Source organism: Phaethon aethereus (assembly GCF_964289735.1).
Source record: "Phaethon aethereus genome assembly, chromosome: 1".
Lineage (NCBI taxonomy): Eukaryota > Metazoa > Chordata > Aves > Phaethontiformes > Phaethontidae > Phaethon > Phaethon aethereus.
This window is the reverse complement of record NC_138575.1, coordinates 4,688,466-4,707,576: the sequence shown is the minus strand read 5'-3', so window position 1 is coordinate 4,707,576 and position 19,111 is coordinate 4,688,466. Positions and strand designations below refer to the sequence as shown.

Here is a 19,111-nt window from a genome sequence, read left to right as displayed (position 1 = left end):
ATATATGTGCTTAGTGCTGTCTGTGTCGTGCGATGTATGTAACCCCCTGTCGACAAATTTGCTGTTTGTGAGTGCTGCAGATTGTTGTTGTACTGTTAAATCAATATGTAGTGATACTTTTTCTTTTTAACACGCTAGTTATGCATATGAAAGAGTTCTTGCATTATGGTGAATGTTAATATTTCATGGAAGCCAATTATTAATCTTAGCCATTTAGTTCTCAGGATAAGTGACAACCCATTGGCTTAAAATCTAGCACACAAATCCGGGAGGCAATACTCGCTTTTTTACAGCCAGTGATTCATCATAATAAGTTAAATCATTACACCATCGTTTCATGTTAAAGAATGTTTTGTTGCAGTGAAGCAGTTGTATGGGAGGGAAAAAATCATTAAAGTAGTCTTCTGTTATATTATTAAATTCTGACACTGCATTGTGCCATGAAATAATATTTGAAGAGATTATACAGGTGCTTGTAGCTTACACTATAGAGGAGTGGCTTATAATGGCAAATATATTGTTCTGAGAAGCATCTATTAATCATACAGCTGGTTAAAACTGTACATGTGGTAAAGTTTCAGTTAATTTTAGTTACATTTTTTACCAAATTCTCATTCTGTTGCCTGCATTTTTACATTGAGAGCTATAGCAAAAATTGGTTGCATTTCAAAATTTTGAGTATTTTCAAAATTCAATAAGAAAGAGAACTTTTTTGAAAAATGAAGCTTTCTCCTCTCTTTTTTTCTAGCCACCCCTAGAAAGAACCATCCTCGGCTGACTTTGATTTACAGAATTAATATTTTAAAACATACTGTGACAGGTTTATATTGTTTAATTAAGTAGAAGTGGGACAAACACACAGGAAAAAAGAATGTCCTTGTTTTTAATATATTTTGCCTGTGTTTAGCACCTCCTTTGGGGATCAATGCTCCCAACTCTTGGGGTGATTTTTAGCGCTGCTCTTAAAACCCTGGAATCAAGAAATTGCATAAGAATTGGTACTTGCATTTAATAAAAAAGCAGGAATCTAACCATTAGTGGAGAAAAGCTTAACAACAGAGATGCTCACAATCACAAAACAAAAACGCTGAGCCCCAACGGGATCATTCTGAAAAGCACCTCATGGTTTTTTAATGCCTGTGGTTGGCAGCTTTGCAGGTGTAAAGTTAAGCACATGTGTAAATGGTTGCAAAACTGGGATCACGGAAAATACTGTGTAAGCAAATAACCTCATTAACTGGGGTTTCTCAGGCATGGTGGCTTGATCCAGCAAATGCTGTGTGCCTTGGGCGTTGATCCCAAGGCCACTTAAGCTGGTGGGAACCTGCCATTGGCTTTGGGCTTTGGATGAACCACTATAGACTCTTGCATCCGTGGCAGTGGGGAATAATTTGCTCTGCATGCCAGTAGGAATGAGATAAAGCCTTTGGTGGGAAAGATCAGCACACAGAGGTGAATTTCGGTGCCCCTGCCCAAAGTAGTCACCTTTTAGGTAAATGCCCATGTGCAGTCCTGTGATTGGTTCCTATAAGCTGCAATCAATGAGAATTTGGTTTGAAATCCTCCAAAATATCTGGGCTTTGAGTTGTTCAGGAGCATCCTAAGTGGATGTGCCTTATAAGCTGTTCCACCTTTTATTATTCTTTTTTGTTGTTCTTGATGATGCCGGTTGAGAAATTAGCACAACTGTTGTTTTCTGTTTTACTTCTGAATTTGCACTTGGAAGACATTGGGTAAAATAGAAGAAGAACAGACTGTTTGCTGATCGCTTGGATGATGGTGTGAAAAACAAAAATAATCTTCTGCTGTCATCTGTTTCCTTGAGAAGTCTTCAAATAAAGTTTAAAATAAGGAGTTTTGCTTCTATTCAAACAGCCTCTGCGAGGAAAAAACCCTGTAGACCTCATTACAGTTGATTCCTTAATAGAGCTGCAGGATTCCCAGAATCCCTTTCAGTACTGGATAGTTAGTGTGGTTGAAAATGTTGGAGGAAGATTACGCCTTCGCTATGTGGGATTGGAGGAGACTGAATCCTATGACCAGTGGTTGTTTTACTTGGATTGCAGACTTCGACCAGTCGGTTGGTGTCAAGAGAATAAATACAGAATGGATCCACCTGCAGGTAAAGAGCCTCCTAAAAATACTATCTCCCTTTGTGGCATTTAGTGATGTTTTGAGATACTCGTGCAACCCAATTCTTCTTCTCCAGCATTCACATTGCTTTGACAGTAGTTTCTAGCTAAAAAACAGATGGATGTGAGAACCATCTAATTTGCATTCAAAGTGGGTCAGGTAAACTGTATTAAATTTATTTAATCGATTCAGTTAGCTTAGCTCACTGCTGGAAGGAAGCAGTGTCCAATAAAAGCAGCTTCGTGCATTGTTCCACCAAGAGGCAGAGCTGATGGGGCTGGTCGTAGGATGTGCCTGCTTGCCCAGCCCTTTTCAGTGATGTTTTAGTGGCCAGGTGTTCCTGGCCATACTGTAGGCATCCTGGTGGAGGCCTCATTAGGAGTCAGTCTTCTGCTGTCCAAATAAAGTCCTAGGTGACACCTCTCAGGATATAGTAGGCTCCATTTGCTTTTCCCTTACCCAAAGACCACTTGATAGTCTGTCTTTCCATTGCCACTCGCATTTCTCTTGGGTACCAGTAAACCTCTGTGAGATTTCTTGGGGCTTTGGGATCCAGTATTTCGCTTCCCAGTGTTTTGGGATCTTCATGGTCCCTCTAACACAGGTGTTTCATATTCTGCTGTAACATCGCTGCCCAGTGAGACCTGCCTTGTGTGTAACCACTCAGAAAGTGCAGTAAACGTGCTGGGTTTGTCTGCCTGTCCATGTCAGCCTGCTCATTGAGTGGTTATGGGGTGTCTATTGCTAGAAGCTAAGAAATTCTCTTTGGAATAAGGGCAGATGGGGTCTTTCAGATTTAAAAGACCACAAATATTGTCCTGCATTTTCTCCAGGGGACTGAAGTCTTTGCAAGTATGTTAGACCACGTCAGGAGACTGCAGCTTAGAGAAGAGGCTCTCTAGAGTTGAGTTTAGTGTTCAGATCAGCTTGGAAAGAAGGAGGTAGGGATGCAGTTAAGCCAGTCTGAGGTCAGAAACTGGGAGTCACAAATCTAGGAGTAGGAGAAGTTCAAGGGACAGGAGCTATGCAGAAGAGTAAGGCACAAGCAGGCTGGGCCAGGAGGCTGGACAAGAGTAGAGTTTAGGGGTCAGCTGGGATCAGACTCCGAACAGTGGGACTGGGTTTGGCAAAAGGAACAAGGATCAAACCAGCAGGACAAGAAGGAGTACAAGGCTGCCTGTAGGGGAGAACTAAGGTTTAGAAAGCAGGATAAGGCCTAGGGACCACAGCACACAGTGGGGGCTCAGGGCTGCTTGAAGCCTCCTGGAGAAGCACTTGCAGAGGCATTCACTGGCAGGAGGGTCTGGGGCTGGCTTTGGAGATGTGCTTCCATCCAGGCTATACCCCATTACAGCAGGGAAGGACCGAGAGGGTGAATTATCTCCACCGCACCGATAATATTGATCAAAATTTTGTGAAAGTTTCTGAGCAATTAATTTTCTCACTAGTCAGGGCATCTGGCTCTGTGTTGGTCTGACTTGAGTTGGTTGAGTCAAGCTGGTTGACTTGGCTTCTCTCGGAGTTAAGGATCTGGTTAAACATGACAACTTAGACTGTTGCATGCATGATCTTTCAGGCAGAAAGTGTGCAGCGTCTGTATTTTTCATAAAGCTCTGGTTTGTACTTGGGGCCACAAAGCTGTTTGTCAAGTCCTGTGGAGCATGGCCCCATTTGCTAGCTGTTTGCACCTCCAAGCTGGAGACCCCGGGACTACTGTCTCCCTTGAGGGATGAGGTGCTTTCTTGGTTAATGCACAGGTTTTGGCCCAACAGACCTATTCCACCTTTTCCTGTGTATGTGAAGAACTTGTCTAGGTGTGTGCCTCGTTTTGCCTGTGCCATGGGTGAAGTTTTCCCATGGGTGTCAAATGATAGGAGAAAGGTAGCCCTCCTTTGGGTAGGTATTTCTGATGTGACTTCTCTCTATCACACCTGACACAGAGCAATTGTCATGTTCACAAGTCTGTCTGGGTATTGGGACTAACTTGGGGTTGAATGCTTTTTGGAAGTGTGTATTTTTTCTTCACTGATAGGTAGGAATCAATGTTCCCCATCACTTCTAAATTAGATGCGAATGCTGAAGAGCATGAATATCACTCACTCTGTTACTTTACACAGTATTTGTGTTACAGAGAAACACTTTTTTATTGACTGTCTTTGAGCCCTCTTGGCCTATAAAGGTTTGGTGAATCAATACAGAAATGGCCCAAACAAGATTTGTACTTCTTCCTTGTTCATTCCATTCTTTTTCTACTCTTCCTTCCTTTTATCCAGTTGTGCTTCTTTCTCTATGGATTCTCCCCCTACCTTTTTTTTTCTTTTAATTTTTTCAGTTGTCTTGTCTCTAAACTTGTTGGACTCTCTATTTGCTAAAGTTGTTTATGTTTCTTCTCCCCTCTCCTTGATTTAACTACTTTTAAAATTTCTTTCTCTTGTTCTCATCTGTCTTCATGTGATACCTGCTTATCTCCTTCTTAGTGACTTCTATAGAGAACAGCATTTGGGCTAGAAAGGCCTCTGTTGTGTGAAAGACCTAGTATGGACCCTTTTAGGAAAGAGAGACAGTCTGTGGGCAGTATGTTGGCTTTTTACACATCAGAGATTAGATTCACCTGATGTGATGTAGGCATCAAACAGTTCGTCATGAGATACTGCTTTCTCTTTACAACAGTGGAGAAAAGGGAATGCCTAAGACATGTCTAACATGGGTTAGATGAAATGACATCTTCATAAGCTTATTTTTTCCACTTAGCAGATTGAAAGCAACAAACACAGACCTGGTTGTCTAACTTTTGAACATCTGAAGCCAGTTGAGTTTACTCCTTGATTGATAACAGGAACAGCCTTAGACACTATATCAAAGCTCTTCTGAATCTCCTCCAAAGAGATGCTGAGGACATGCAGCTCTTCCCAAATCAGGCTGGCTGTTCAGTTGCTGTCAAATGAGGATGTTCAGTTGCCCATTAGTTCTGCAGGTTGTGACAGTGCTTTGTCTACCCTTGACTTGGATGCTGCATATGCACCTTCAGCTTTATTTCCCTTCGTGTCTGGGCTGTGATTTTTTTGTGTTGATGCACCTCTGGGACCTGCCAAATTGGGTTTCACTTTGTACAGCAGTTTAAGGTCAGGCTTTCAAGATGCAGAGCATCTCATATAAAGGAGATCCCATGGATCCAAATGTCTACAGTATTTTGGATCTCTTTTCCAAAGCCATCCACATCCTAGCACCTACTTAATGTACAAGAATGTGCTGGAGGGTCCTTAGGAAATAGCATCCTCGCTGTCTTCTCCAAATGGCAACTTTCAGGGGCTTTGTATGTCTCATGAGCCCTTTTAGCGGAGTCAAAGGGGTCATAGCGTGTTTTACCCCTCAGTTGTATGTTTGAATCCAAAATAAGCCTCCTTGCTAGTGCAAATTGGCACGGGCTGCTTGACACAGAGCCACTGATTGTCTTGCCTTGACTGCTTATGCAGGAAGAGATTGTCTCCTTTTAGGTTGCTGTCTATTTAAAGACAAATTTGCAGTCATTTTAATTGCTCACTCCTTGTTAACCTAAATACAAATTGATACAGTACACTTTGTTCAATTACCTGCAACCCTATCACTTAAACAAAATACTTTATGCTCTTTTAACCATGTGATTTAGTGTCCATACACTTGCCAGCATAAGCTAGCTGCCTCTAATTAAATGAGCATATGATATTGCTTGCTGGTTATTGAAACCATGGGAGCTGTCTTTATCTCTTGAAGTTTGTTGACACTGCCCGAAAAGGTTGCTGCTTTTTTTCACTGATTTGGGGCAAAGTCGCACAAGATGACACTTTCTTCTTCTTTCCCATGCTTCACTGCCATCACGGTGGAAAACGAGGGTCTGTTTTCAGCTTGCTCTGTCTGGGGAGCATTCAGCAGGGTTTTCCAAAATTCAGAGTTTTTGTCAGTTGAAACAACAGGCTGGCTGCAGTTTGGGACAAAATCACATTATATTCAGTATTTCCCAGTTTGGCATCATTTAAGCCAAAAAGAAGGAAACAATTTGAGTCATTTCCCTCCCTGCACTTCAAGCTGATCAGAGCTTCTGCAAGGAGTGTGTCCAGAGAAGGGCAACGAAGCTGGTGAGGGGTCTGGAGCACAAGCCTTATGGGGAGCGGCTGAGGGAACTGAGGGTGTTCAGTCTGGAGAAGAGGAGGCTGAGGGGAGACCTTATCGCTCTCCACAACTACCTGAAAGGGGGTTGTGGTGAGGTGGGTGTTGGTCTCTTCTCCCAAGTAACCAGCGATAGGATGAGAGGAAATGGCCTCAAGTTGTGCCAGAGGAGGTTTAGATTGGATATTAGGAAAAATTTCTTTACTGAGAAGTGGTCAAACATTGGCACAGGCTGCCCAGGGGCGGTGGTGGAGTCACCATCACTGGAAGTGTTCAAAAAACGTGTAGACGTGGCACTTTGGGACATGATTTAGCGGGCATGGTGGTGTTGGGTTGATGGTTGGACTTGATGATCTTAGAGGTCTTTTCCAACCTTAATGATTCTGTGATTCTCTGATAAGTGAGGGAGAACTACAGCAACAGGGCTATAAAATAATGAACAATTAGATAAAGAGTGCTCTTCTTAACACTTATGACTGCTGCACATGCTGTAAACAAAGATTTGAAATGTATATTCTCATTAATAACCAGACAGCTGAAGAATTCAAAACACAGCTCTGAAAGGTTAACATTTCCCTTTAAGTGTGTTTAAATTCATATGCATATCCTTGATGTCTGTTCTGAAGTAGTGAGGTTTGATGCAGTGGAAGTATAAATACATTCACTTCCAGTGAGTGATTCTGTAAATCCTGTTTTGATAAGGTCTTAAATCTGTTGAGATCAGAGCATAAAATTTTCTTGTACTGTCAGTGCTAGGTGAAATCAGTGCTTGCCACTTCTTTTTTTTATACATATTTGTTATTTTCTCCTTTAGAATGGCAAGATACAGCAGTAGATCTTTGCTAGCTAGTAAATATATGTGGTTATTAGATGTGCAGAATTTAAATGCAAATTGGGCCAAATTGAACTGTGATATAAGTGTATGAAGCCAAACTGACAGAAGAAGAGCTTCACACTGTTCACTCCGTATCAAGGTTCGAGTTTATTATTGAGTAAATGTTCATTTCCATTTTAATAGTTGTTGCAGTCTATCTACCTATCTTGTCTCTTGAAGACCTTGATATGAATGTTCTGCAACAACTTGTTATGTGCAGGATAACAATATGTTTTCTAAGGCAGAAGTAAATCCAATACCATGTTCTACGTCTTAATATTGTTTCCTACATTGTTTCCTTCGACGATTCATAGGCATTTCACTGCGCTGAACCATAAAGGGCTTGTTAATATAATGGATTAATAATATTAAACCCATTCAAAGAAACTCTATGAAAGCAATGTGAATCTGCACAAAGATGTTGCCTAAATGTATAATGATGGAAATGCGTAAGTGTAAGACTTAGAATTGGTGTGATAGTCTGATTTGAGTGTGGTACCAGCAGATGAGTCTGTGTGGAGATCCAGCTGAAATGTTCCTTCCCACACCTACCCTCAACCACCACAAAAAACCCCCCAACCCTGCAATAAAAAATAATAAAAAAAAGACTTTCGAGTGAACGGAAGCCTTGGTAAAGATATTTCTGCCTTTGTTCAAATGGCTGAAGACCTGAGGCTCCTCAAACTGGAAAGCATCAAGTTATTTTAAGAATTGAAAATCGAGGGAGAGTTTTTGTTAGTACGATTCTTTTTTCTTTAGCAGAAAATGAAAGCCGTGTGTTTTTCTGGGTTTTACTCCAGGATACAAAACACAATCTTCCTCAAATGTGCCCCTGCTAGTTGCTTTTGTGTTGAATTTATCCACGCTGTACAGCTTGGAATATACCCACTGTTCATTTCACTTGTACTATCCATTTTTATGACATAGGAACGTAAGTCTTTCAAAAATGTTTGATCCCCAAACAGTCACCTCTTGGTTTTGTTGTTTTTTCTGTTGTCTTCACTTTAGATATCTATTCTCTGAAGACTATATCTGAGTGGAAATGCGCTCTGGAAAAATCCCTTAATGATGCAGCAAATTTTCCTCTTCCAATGGAAGTGTTCAAGGTAAAAGATGCACATTTTTCTTTCACTTACAGAGCCCACGATGAATGAATATCATGCAGTGTTTAGTGGCTTATGTTAAACTTTTTCAGGAAAGGCTGTTGCTCTAATACATCACCATGAAAGGTCACAAGTGAGATGTTTCTATAAAACGTAGTTTTATGTGCGGACTTTCCATTCTGAGAACCGATTTCTTGCAGTCGGTTTTATAGGGGCTGGGGGTGATCAGCACTGATTAATCCAACATTATTTTTAGCATGTCTGATTCTGTTAGACCTGTGCAAAGACGTCGTATATAACCATGAAAATGTAGGGCTATGAATATGAAAGTTGCCGTCAACTAGCCAGCTTTCTCTGAGCCTTGCACCAAAATTTTCTTCAGATCATGAGCCACAAGGCAGAAGAACCTCCTTCAGGGACCTATAGTGGAAGTGGGAAATAATTTTGCTCCCACATCTTTTTTTTCCCTCTCACTCTGGTTTTTAATAGTTAGAGATGTTCTTCAGCCCTGAGGCACCAGTTTTAATTTCCCATCCAAATCTGAGCTGCAGTTAATCGTGACGGCTCCAGATAATCCTCATTTCTAGCTGTGCCCGTCTGGTTTCTAACAGTTACATCCTCACTCTGGTGTGATGGGCAGCGTGGCCGTGGGTGTGAGAGGATGCTCAGGGAAGCGTGTGCCCTGTCTCTGGTGTCACCTTGAGGACCTGGTGGATGATGGTGCCCTCCTCCCCACCACCGTTCCTGGCTCATCCAGCCTGGGGACCCTCTGGGTTCCTTCCCAGCCCATAAGCAACATGGCACTGGGGTACCCTAAAACACCCATGCAATTGGAAGAAGGCACTCACCGCGCCCCATCCTGGCTGGCATGCCGCGAAACCCCGGTGCCACCTTCACCCGTTCTGCAGGGACGTGCCGGCAACTTTCTGTGAGGAATCCAGGCTCCTTGCCCAGCTGAGATGCACTTGAATTAGCAGCATTAATTTGGGAACGCGTCGCTAGGGGCTCAGGCAGCTGCTCATTTCCTCGCAATGCGAAAGCTGTGCTAGGCTGGGAGAAGTGGAAAGAGTTGTGCGTTGGCTTTCGTGGACGTGGGTTTGAGAAGCCCCGTGTTGTTAGGGAGTGGCGTGTGGAGGGTTTTGATTCTCTGCCATTTATTTCATACAACGCTTCAAGCCGCCAAGCCTATGAAAGTTTGCATTTGCAGTTTCAAGATCAAAAATGCATTGTGTGGGGCAGGGATTAAATCACAACAGGGAATGCCTAATGTGTAAATTTTATTCCTGTCTATATGAAAGAGTGAAGAATGTTTCTGATGAGGCTCATAAAACATCCTTTTTTAAAAAGTTTATAACTAACAGCTGTTTTGCTGCCTCTTCTCAGCATGCCAGACATACCCACTTATTTTAATTATTGCACGAAGGTCATAAATTTAAATTCAGCAAATCCCAGTTGCCATGCCATGCGGTTGGAGCTTGCAAAGATGTTCCTCTTAGAAGACAATGCAAAACATTGGAATGCTTGAATGGCACAAGAGGAGACTTACTGTGGGGCCAATGTGACAATAAGGCAGGATTAGCTCAATAGGGCTTCTTGATTTGTAATGTGAAAGCTGAGCACAAGGTGAGCTGAATTCAGTGTCTGGTGTTACCTAAGCCACTGGTTCTGGTGCTGGGAAAGTAGGAGGCTGAATAAATTACTTGTGTGTGGGCATCACTTTATTCTGCCCATTTAGGGTGAATCAAGCCCATCTTGTGCCTCTTAATTAAGGAGAAAAATATGAGAGCTTGTCCGTGCCTCTGAGCATGTCTTCCTCTAGTAATGACTTAAGCATGAGTTAAGGAAAGGCTTTAGGAGACTATATGAGAGTACACTTGTCTGATCTTACAAGACAAGCCAATATTTATGTGTGGGACCTTCAAGGAGAATCCCAAATCCTAGCAAAAGTTGTTGAATCCAAAGGTGCCTTTTAAATTTTATTTTTTTCTATATTTTTAAGGTTCTTTTGCAAGCCCAGCACAGAAGTAATGTCTTTACATGGTGCCTGGGGCTCCATGCTACTGTAACTGTCATGTGTTAGATGAGATATAAAACACAGGATTTGACAGCTGGCAACTGTTAAAGATCTTCTGGAAAGCTGGAAATGTTTACTTTGGCGGACATGGTAAACTGCACACCGAGCAATTATATTGTGTTTTCCACATTTCCCTACAGAAATCCATCAGTGAGGAGAGCCTAAGTGTGTGCTTGCTCCACAGGCACGAGTGGTCCCTAGGGTGAGCACCTCCATGTTGGGCTGGATTACGACTTAAATTACTGCTGTCCTTTGGGCTGCGCACGACTGTGGGCAGTGTCACCAATGCGCCATCAAACTGGTCCCAGGTGGTGGTGCTGGGAAAGCAGATCTGCATTTGCAGTGGGAGAAGCGGCTCCTCTGATGGGTCTGTCAGCCCACCGTTGCTTTGGTGGTGAAGCTCTTTGGTTTTGGTGTAATAGGGTTGGGTTCTGCCTGAGACCTCATAAACCATGGGTTTGAGCTTGAATTATCAACGCTCAGCAGCGTGGCAGAGCTGAACTTGTGTGTGGCGGTCTTTGGCAGCAAATCCAAAAAATCCTTTGCTAAAGCACAGCCCTGATCCCCTCTTGGCATCCAAGGAGAGGGCACCAGCCACCAGACCACATGAGCTGGTTGCAAAAATCAGGGGGAAGGCTGAAAATAGGTTCTTCTTTTTCTCTGGTGCTGCTTTACACTTGACCATATGTTGAAAGCATTTGTAAAATGCTTTAGGATCCTTTGAGAAGGAAGAGCCAGAAATTGCTGCTATTATATAGCTACTAAACATAGTGTTTTGCAAACTGCACCTCCTGGAATAAGTTTTTTCTTCACAAAAGCTTTCTGCAACACACCCGTTATTTTGTTGTTCCGTTCTTTTCAGAAAACATGTTGATCCTTAAAACTAAATACAGACAGGATTTTCAAGGGTGTTTGAATAGTTTAGGATCACAAATCCTTCTGAAAGGCCACAACCCGAGGAGATGTGTCCTTTGCTGCTTCTGATCTGATCGCAGGGTGTTGTAGGGGCCCCCCATGCTCGCCTAGGTACCAGTCACAAACGATGGCTTACGCTTCAGAGGACACCTGAGAAAATGGGCAGGGCTTTGGGCATAAGTTTGACAGTATCAGTGGTTTGCTTCAGTGATGATATTGCTGGTGCTCTCTAAGAGAGAGCCTTGCATCAGGAAGCCAGACTCTTAAGCACAGCATCCTCTAGCCCTAATATTTATGAATCAATGCATTTTTTTAGAGTTAAAGCCCTGCAGCTTGGGTAAGATGAATGCTGGATACAGATCATGGGATTTAATTTCCTGGAAACAGGCAGGTAGCATCCTGGGGATCTTCTCTGAGATCCCTCTACACCCCCCCGGTCTCCTGTGCTGTTATCTGTGGCTCCCATGCAGATGCCATGCACCCCTGGGTATCATTCACCGCACTCTAGACACTTCTCTTTGGGCATCTTACCCAGGATTTGGGGTGCTCATCATCTCTCCGTAGATGTTGCATATGGGCATCCTATTCCCAATTCCCTCCGATTGCTATAAAATGGGTCCTGATGACTGGCTTGGATAGAGGTATTGCCAACCACATCCCTAACCAAAATCTGTTAAACTGCTTGAAGAGCACAGACACTTAGAGGGAGAGGTTTTATCTAGTACAGGTGGCAATTCCTAATTTATAGCCTTTGGTCCCATTCCTCTTGTCTCCACCCTCTGGTCCTTCTTTCCTAAAATTGTTTGTTTTTTCCAGCTCGAAATTGTTCTCTCTCTGGCAAAAAAGACTCTACACTATGCCCAGCCCAGTGTGCCCGTTTCTAACTGGAGCTTTTGGATGTTTCCTGTGATGAGTAATGGTATTAATAATGCTAAGATTAATGACATGGAAGGAATCAGTTGGGAAAAGTCTCTCCTAAGGAGAGTATCACCCAGGTGAGAGCTGTGCCGTGAAATTCAGGACTTGGTGATTCTAGTTCCATACTCAGAAGTATGAGGAGAAATATTAAACAGGACTCCTTTTTCCCTTCCCAGATATAATTTTTCCATCTGCTGAATTGTGCATTTTAATTATGAGTAAGATGGAGTATTTCTTCAAGACTGATTTTTTTTTTTTTTTTAAAGGAGGACAACATCTCCCAAAAGTTAATAAACCCTTTGGGTGTTTTAGGGTGTTTTCTTCCATCATTTGATGTTCTGAAGGAGTTTAGGCGTAAGACAGAAACCAAAGGGCTACTTTCTGCTCCTGACCTGGCTGGATGAATAGACTTGAATTCCAGCAGGGTTTTTCTGTATTCAGCCCCCGTAATGGATGGGCACGTGCTGATGCAGTAGCATAAACTGGACGTGCTTTTGGTTTCACTTGGAAGCCAACTCCCAACATAAGCAGTTCCTAGCCCCTTCACGCACTGATGGCTTGGCTGGCCCTTGTTACGCATGCTGTGCTTTAATAACCCGTGAGCCGCCATGTTGTTTGCAGGCTGCCAGATTATTTATACTCCATCTGTTCTTCCCCATCCGTAGCACTCACCAGCCCTTCTCCCTGACTGCTGTTTGCCTGGATGGGAGACGTGCACGGCGTCCCGATCCCTCTGTCGTTCGGCTGCCTTTTGACCCTCTCCTGTCTCAGCTCGTTAAAGCCATTTATCTTTGTAAGACCTAATAACCATCATTAGGAATGTACTGCAAAGGTCCTTTCAAATGTAGCTGCCTTTGTGGCTCTTGGGAGCAAGGATATCTCCGATATCAAAGGTGCCACTCAGGCGAGATGGAGTCTGGTGGTACCTCTGTGGACCAGAGAGAAGTTTTAACCTTGCTACAGCTCCCTCCTGACCATGGGCTTTGCAAGGAAGAAGGTGGGGAGAGCAATCCACGGAGGTGAATGAAGCCAAGCCCCATCTGAGATGTCTGTCTGGCAGCACTGTATGAAAGACAGAGTTGGAAGGGAAATGCCAGGGACAGTTCAAGCAAAGCAGACGGTTTGAGTGGGAACAGGGTCCCTTACCCTTTTTCGTCCCTCTGGGTGTACGTTTAGCACGTGTGGTTTTCTTCAGCTGTGACGTGCCAGGTGTCTCTCAGACAGAGGTTAGCAGAAGGGCCTGATCCAGTTTACTTACTGCATCCAGGCTCGGTGTAGGGGAGTTTCTGCATGGCGACCTGAGCTCTTGCCTCCTGCATCCTTGGGCATGCCAGTGTTTTCCACTGAGAGGGGCTGATGTGCACCTACAGCCAGAGTCTGCTCCTGTGTAGGGGGTGGGAGATACCTCAAAGTCATCCATCTAAAGATGGATGATTTTTCTCAAAGAAAGCACAAGCCAGCTCTGGTTCATAGCTGTTTTGCAGGGTGGTTGCAGCCCATGGTGTACACTGAATTTGTTCTGGTCCTCTAACAAATTCCCATTGATTTCTCAATAGCGATTACTGCCATGACATTACTGAGGGCAGGCTTGATCCAAACAAATGCCTGTGAGGACTCAGTCCCTCTTCATGGTCAAGGTTCTTATTTAGGAGTGTGGAATGAGACACTGATGGTTTCATTTTGAGCACTCAAGTTGGTGTTCCCACCTGTGTTTCCCTTTTCACTTGACTTTCTCACCTGTGAAATGGGACCCCATGTGTGTGACACAACAAGGATTCGTTAGCGAACCCTTGTGGAGTGATGTGGTAGTCCTGAATGCTGTAAGATGTTAAAAAAACCCAACCCACAAACCCAAAAAACCCCCGAGGGGATGCATATCTGTCTCTCTTACCTCTGCTGCCCGTGCTTCCACCACCCAGGCAAATCAAAGCAGGCGCTGCGTAGGAGGAGATCTTTGCCCTAATGCCATCTGCGGTGGGCCGAGCCATACGGAGAAGATGTATTTGGATTTAGGCTGGCTACTCTGCAATGTTGCTGTTTCTATGGTAACTATTCTTTATTCAACAAGAAGAGTTTAAAATCTGTAGGGCTAAATTCGATCCTAGGCAGAAGCATCTGCAGTTTTTAAGGGACTCTTCAGTAGGTGCAGTTCGTAGCTGGTCCTCGTGCTCATTACTTCGGGGTCATTGTATCTCTAAAGCCTCCCTCCCACCACCGTTTCCTCTTCATCCCACCCTTCATCTCTACATTTTGGTCTTCCCGTGTCTGCACTTGTCAAACCAAGGGACAATTTGCTTGTGTTGTGTCTTATCAGGGGATTTGTGTCTCCCTGCGGGGAGTGTGTCTTTAGGGAAAATTGCTCTGTGTTTAGCAAAGGAAGTTGATGAATCGCAAACAAGACTGATTCATCTGCAAATAATGCAGAGGATTGCATTTGGGAGGGTTTCTTTTTTTTCTTTTTTCTCAATTAAAAAACAAATTCCAGATTCCTGTAGAGGCCGTTTAACCACTGCTATTACTGTGCTTGTGACTGGTTACTATACATGAGCTTTGTAATTAAAATTAGGCTATTAGAAGCAGCCAGTTTCTTGGAGAATTAGAGAAAACACTGGGGGAAACAATTTCTTTGAAAACAAAAACTGAATCAAATAATATGTTTTCAATCATACCAGATGGGGCCCACTTCTTCTGTGTCTTTTAGTAGGGTAAACCAGGAGAGATGTGACTGAAGGCAATGGCATTTCACACTGTTACAGTTGGTGAGGATTAAAGGAGACTCAGGTCAACCATTTATTAAGTGCTCTGTTTTTAATCAGCCTCTCAACTGTGCAAGTTTTCAGCATTTAGACTTAATTCTGAATTTTGCACAAAGTTGCAGTCTTATAATTGCTGTGAATCTGACTATCCTGGACTAAAGAGCCGTGACTTTTAGGGTGTTTGAAAATTCGAGTTCAAGGTAGAGCCTTTTCCTCTTATCTATACACTGCGTAAGCTGCTGGGTATAAAATGAGATGACTCCAGTGTTCTATCTTGAGAGGAATGGACGAAAAATGAGCATTTCACAGTCTGAAGGTGATGCGCTTCCTTGGGTTTGCGGACACAGCTAGAGCAACCAGCCCATAGTATGGCATCCCTGAATGTCATGGGCAAAAGCAGCTTAGCCAGGTCCCCCTGCTCTATCTGCATTACCCAGTGCACTGTAAAATTACCCGAGCTCCACCCTTTGGTGATCAGAATGCTGCTGTGACATGAACAAATTTGAGTTTATTTACACTTAAATGACATTTTTTGAGTAGAAATACTCAGAAGCCAGATTTAGCAAGGTATTTAGGCACCAGGAAGGGCAAATGACTGCGATGATGCTGAAGGGTATCTTTTTGAGTTCAAGACCTAAAGCCAATGCTTAGTGCTTTTTTTTATTAGGACTTAACCATGTCACCCATACAGGTGCTTGCCTAAAGCCTGTCTGCATCCTTAAGAGTCTGAATACTTCTGTAAATCTGTTTGCGGATCTCTTTTGGAGTGACATTTAGGCTCCCAAGTCACCTGACATTTTTGAAAGCTGCACTGCTGGTGGCTCATTAGCTATGAAGGAGAAAATTATGCGACTATCTCTGTAACTAAAGAAGAGGGTTGGGAATTAGGAGCCTTGTTCTCCTCCCAGCACTGTCGCTCACTTATTATTTGACCTTCAGACGTTTCAGCTTTCAGCCCTGCTGGTGATGCTGGTTGCGGTGAGCTGTTGCAAAGTCCGTCGGTATTTTTGCAGAAGGGTTGCAGAAACACATGCCATACGAAGCCAGAGATAATGATGCAGATGCATATCGAAGTGGGGGCTGTCTTTCAGGTGGCCCGGAGGGTCACAGCTTGTGCTCTCTGGCAAATTTGCATACTGCTCTAAAACTGAGCGTGGGGCTGAGTTTAATTGCTTCTTGGGGTTTGTAGGGAGAGCTGTGACAGCCCTGGCTTTTGCCAGTGGGCTTGGGCTGGAAGTGACAGGCGTTCGGTGGAGGGTTATGCAATTTTCCATTCATTACCCGTGAGCGCCGTCACAGGCTGTAATCCATCATGTTAGAGATTGTGACCCTTTGAATGAGTGACTGTGGTGCTCGTACCATGTTAATTCATTCTACTTTCCGTGGCGTGATTTTTTACTTTGCTATAAGGGACTCTTCTGCATCCTTGTGGATTGTCGCTCTAGCTTACTTAACTGCTCTCCAGTAGTCAGAAGGTATTTCCATCGCCCACTCAGGGCTTGTGAACCCCAGGACAGGCAATCTTCTGGTGTAAATCTGTGTGGTCAGTGGGGCTTCTCCTGGGAAGCATTGGCTGCCAGTAGGGGTAGAGACTCACCATGCACGAGGCTATAAAATGCTCCAACTGGTCAAAAATATTCTGCCTATTCATCTCCACTTCAAACAAAACTCACTGGGAGTAGTTGCTAGAAAGTAGTGGCTGGTGACATCCTCGTAGGTGGCTTTGAATGCTGTGAAATAGTGGTAAGGAGTCAAATTCTGCCACCCATAATAATTGCAGGCATTTCTTTTGCCCGGCTGCAGAGCCTGGTGGGGACCAGGGGAAAGTCTCACCCCTTCAGTCCTCTTCTTGTAGCTGCTTTTACTAAACAGGCGTCTTTCCTGTCTATGTGAATAAAGGGAGGAGAGAGCAGTTCATTATCCAGTGTATCACTTTGAGTCTAATACTAATTAAAAGCTTTGCCTTCACTTCTGTGGAACCTATTCTTAGAAATTATGTAAATTAATTGGAGTTTTGAAGAGGAGCATATGCCAAATCCTAAGTAATTCCCTGCTGGCAACTCTAGCACTGGAACCGGAGAACGGCACCAGGATCTTTTTTCCCTTTTGTGGCTGCAAAAATCTAAGGCTGCTTTGGTAAATTTTGATGCCTCTCTTTAGCAAATAGATGAGAGAGATCAAATACCCAGACCCTGACCATTTGTCGGAGAGGTACAATACAAAGGCTTTTTCTCCATGAAAACTTTTCCATCTCAAAAATGACGTTTAACACAGACAAGCTTTTTACTTCTGCAGCCCTAACTCCAAACAAATGTACATTCCTGCTTCAAAGAGGAGGTGACCCTCAACAGGGAGATGTACCTGAGATCCCGTGAACTCCCCTTGCGAGTTCACTCTTGCCATTAATTTAATGGGGAAGATATTTACATGCTACGCTGAATGAGAAGGGAGAGTTGATCCTAACGTACATAGTGTGTGGAGAAAAGGGGATGTGCTTTTGAAGTAAAACAGCTTTAAATGTTACTAGGTTGCTTTTTCCCTACCTGATTATTTTTTCCTTTTGAAAAAGGCTGAAGCAAATAGAAGGAGAAGAACCAAAGAAAACTGTTCAAATAAAAATGAGAAGCAATATGGTTTGGTCTTGATATATTTTGGTCTGAATCAACAAATTGCTTAAAATGTTGATGAAACTACTTGCATGTTTAAAGATAAACATGATTAAGTACTTTGGTGGATCTTGGCTTATTATGTATTGAAGCTGGGTACGTGCGTGAATTGAATCATGGAACTTTCGATGGGAAGATGGTGCAGCGTAAGCTTGCTTCCAGATGTACATTTTGCAAAGTTGCCTTTTCTTTACAACCTCACCCTAAGGATTAAGAGACACCGCGTGTGGATCCTCGTGCAGGAGGAGGCAGCCCACCAGTCCAGATGCTTTTTGCGTTTGGAGATTTGAAGTTCAGTGCTGGTGAGGTCTGATTTTTGCAGTCATCACCTTTTCTCAGCTGAAGCCTTTTTCAGTGTTAAAGACGGAAATTTTGATAACCCGTCTGTCCGATGCATCCCTGCTACTATGCAACCTTTATGTACAAGGAGCCAGATTCTCTTCCCCGGTTCAGACTTTATTCAGTAAAACATTCTGTGTGTAAAGCTGCTAGAAATGTGTCTCCTGTCCTTCTGGGGCTTTAGTGATACGGAAGTGACTGCCAGCAAGCGCAAGTATGGCTGATGGTTATGCTACACTGCAGGACGCCCAAACTCCTGAATGTCTGCTCCTTCCTCAGCCTTTAGTTCATTGATCTTTGGGACATTATTGCTAAATCTTCCTCATTTTCCCCATCTGCATATATTTCTCCTGCTGTGAGACTAAATCCGTTATGATTTTTTTTTTTTTGACTGCTTTCTGGTTCTCACATAAAAGTCTCCATAACATTGCAGGTTGGTAAGATGAAAACAATTCATTTAGCTGTGGTTGGAGCTTGTAAAAATCCTTATCTCTAATGGCAGCAGGAATGTAAGATCCCAAAATAGAAGTTGTTAAATCTACAAGTGAAGACAGTTCTTGGGAAAAGAAAGCACAATGACATACAACTTCGGATCAATAGAAGATCATTTTAGAACAAGAATAGAACATGTAGCAATGAATGTAGATGGGAATGACATTGCTAACCACTTATTAGATAGCAAGCTTTCTGCATGTATTTTTGAGTCATCTGTATGTGTGTGTTAAATATAACATTATCTCTTTTTTAGGCTTGTATTGGCTAATGCACAGATGGTTTATAAATACTGTAGGACATTTTTGTTGAACAAACACAAAATATGATCACTTCTCTGGAATTAGGATGCCAGCTTGTACACCTACTAGACAGGGCTCATGAGGGATGGAGTAATTTGATAGATGTTAAACGCTAAACTGGTGGCCAGTCAGGGAGCTGAAACTGGGTTACTTCTGAGTTTTGGGACTGCATCCTGCTGCCATCCACAAAGCTGCTGTGTGCAACACTCTGGGCACAGCCAGGTTTGATCCTGGGTGAAAGTGTTGTGGTAGGCATGTACGTGAACATAGTTGCATGTTTTCCCACCAGCGTGCTCTCTTGTTGCCCACATTTTGGGTCCAAGTTCATTGTCTGTCCACCTTTAGTCTCCTGGCTGGAGAAGAGACCTTCCTGGGAGGGGAAAAGACCTTCCTCTG

General features: G+C 43.3%; 1 protein-coding gene across 1 annotated transcript in view; it reads left to right on the top strand.

Moving 5' to 3' along the window:
- The window catches only part of SFMBT2 (Scm like with four mbt domains 2), a gene marked incomplete at both ends in the record, with an annotated part of 100,604 nt that overhangs the window by 39,144 nt on the left and 42,349 nt on the right, over positions 1–19,111 (top strand). Inside the window, 2 exons of the mRNA XM_082013455.1 lie at positions 1,876–2,122; positions 8,159–8,256. Coding sequence (XP_081869581.1) covers positions 1,876–2,122; positions 8,159–8,256 — 345 coding nt within the window. The remainder of the gene's footprint in view (positions 1–1,875; positions 2,123–8,158; positions 8,257–19,111) is intronic.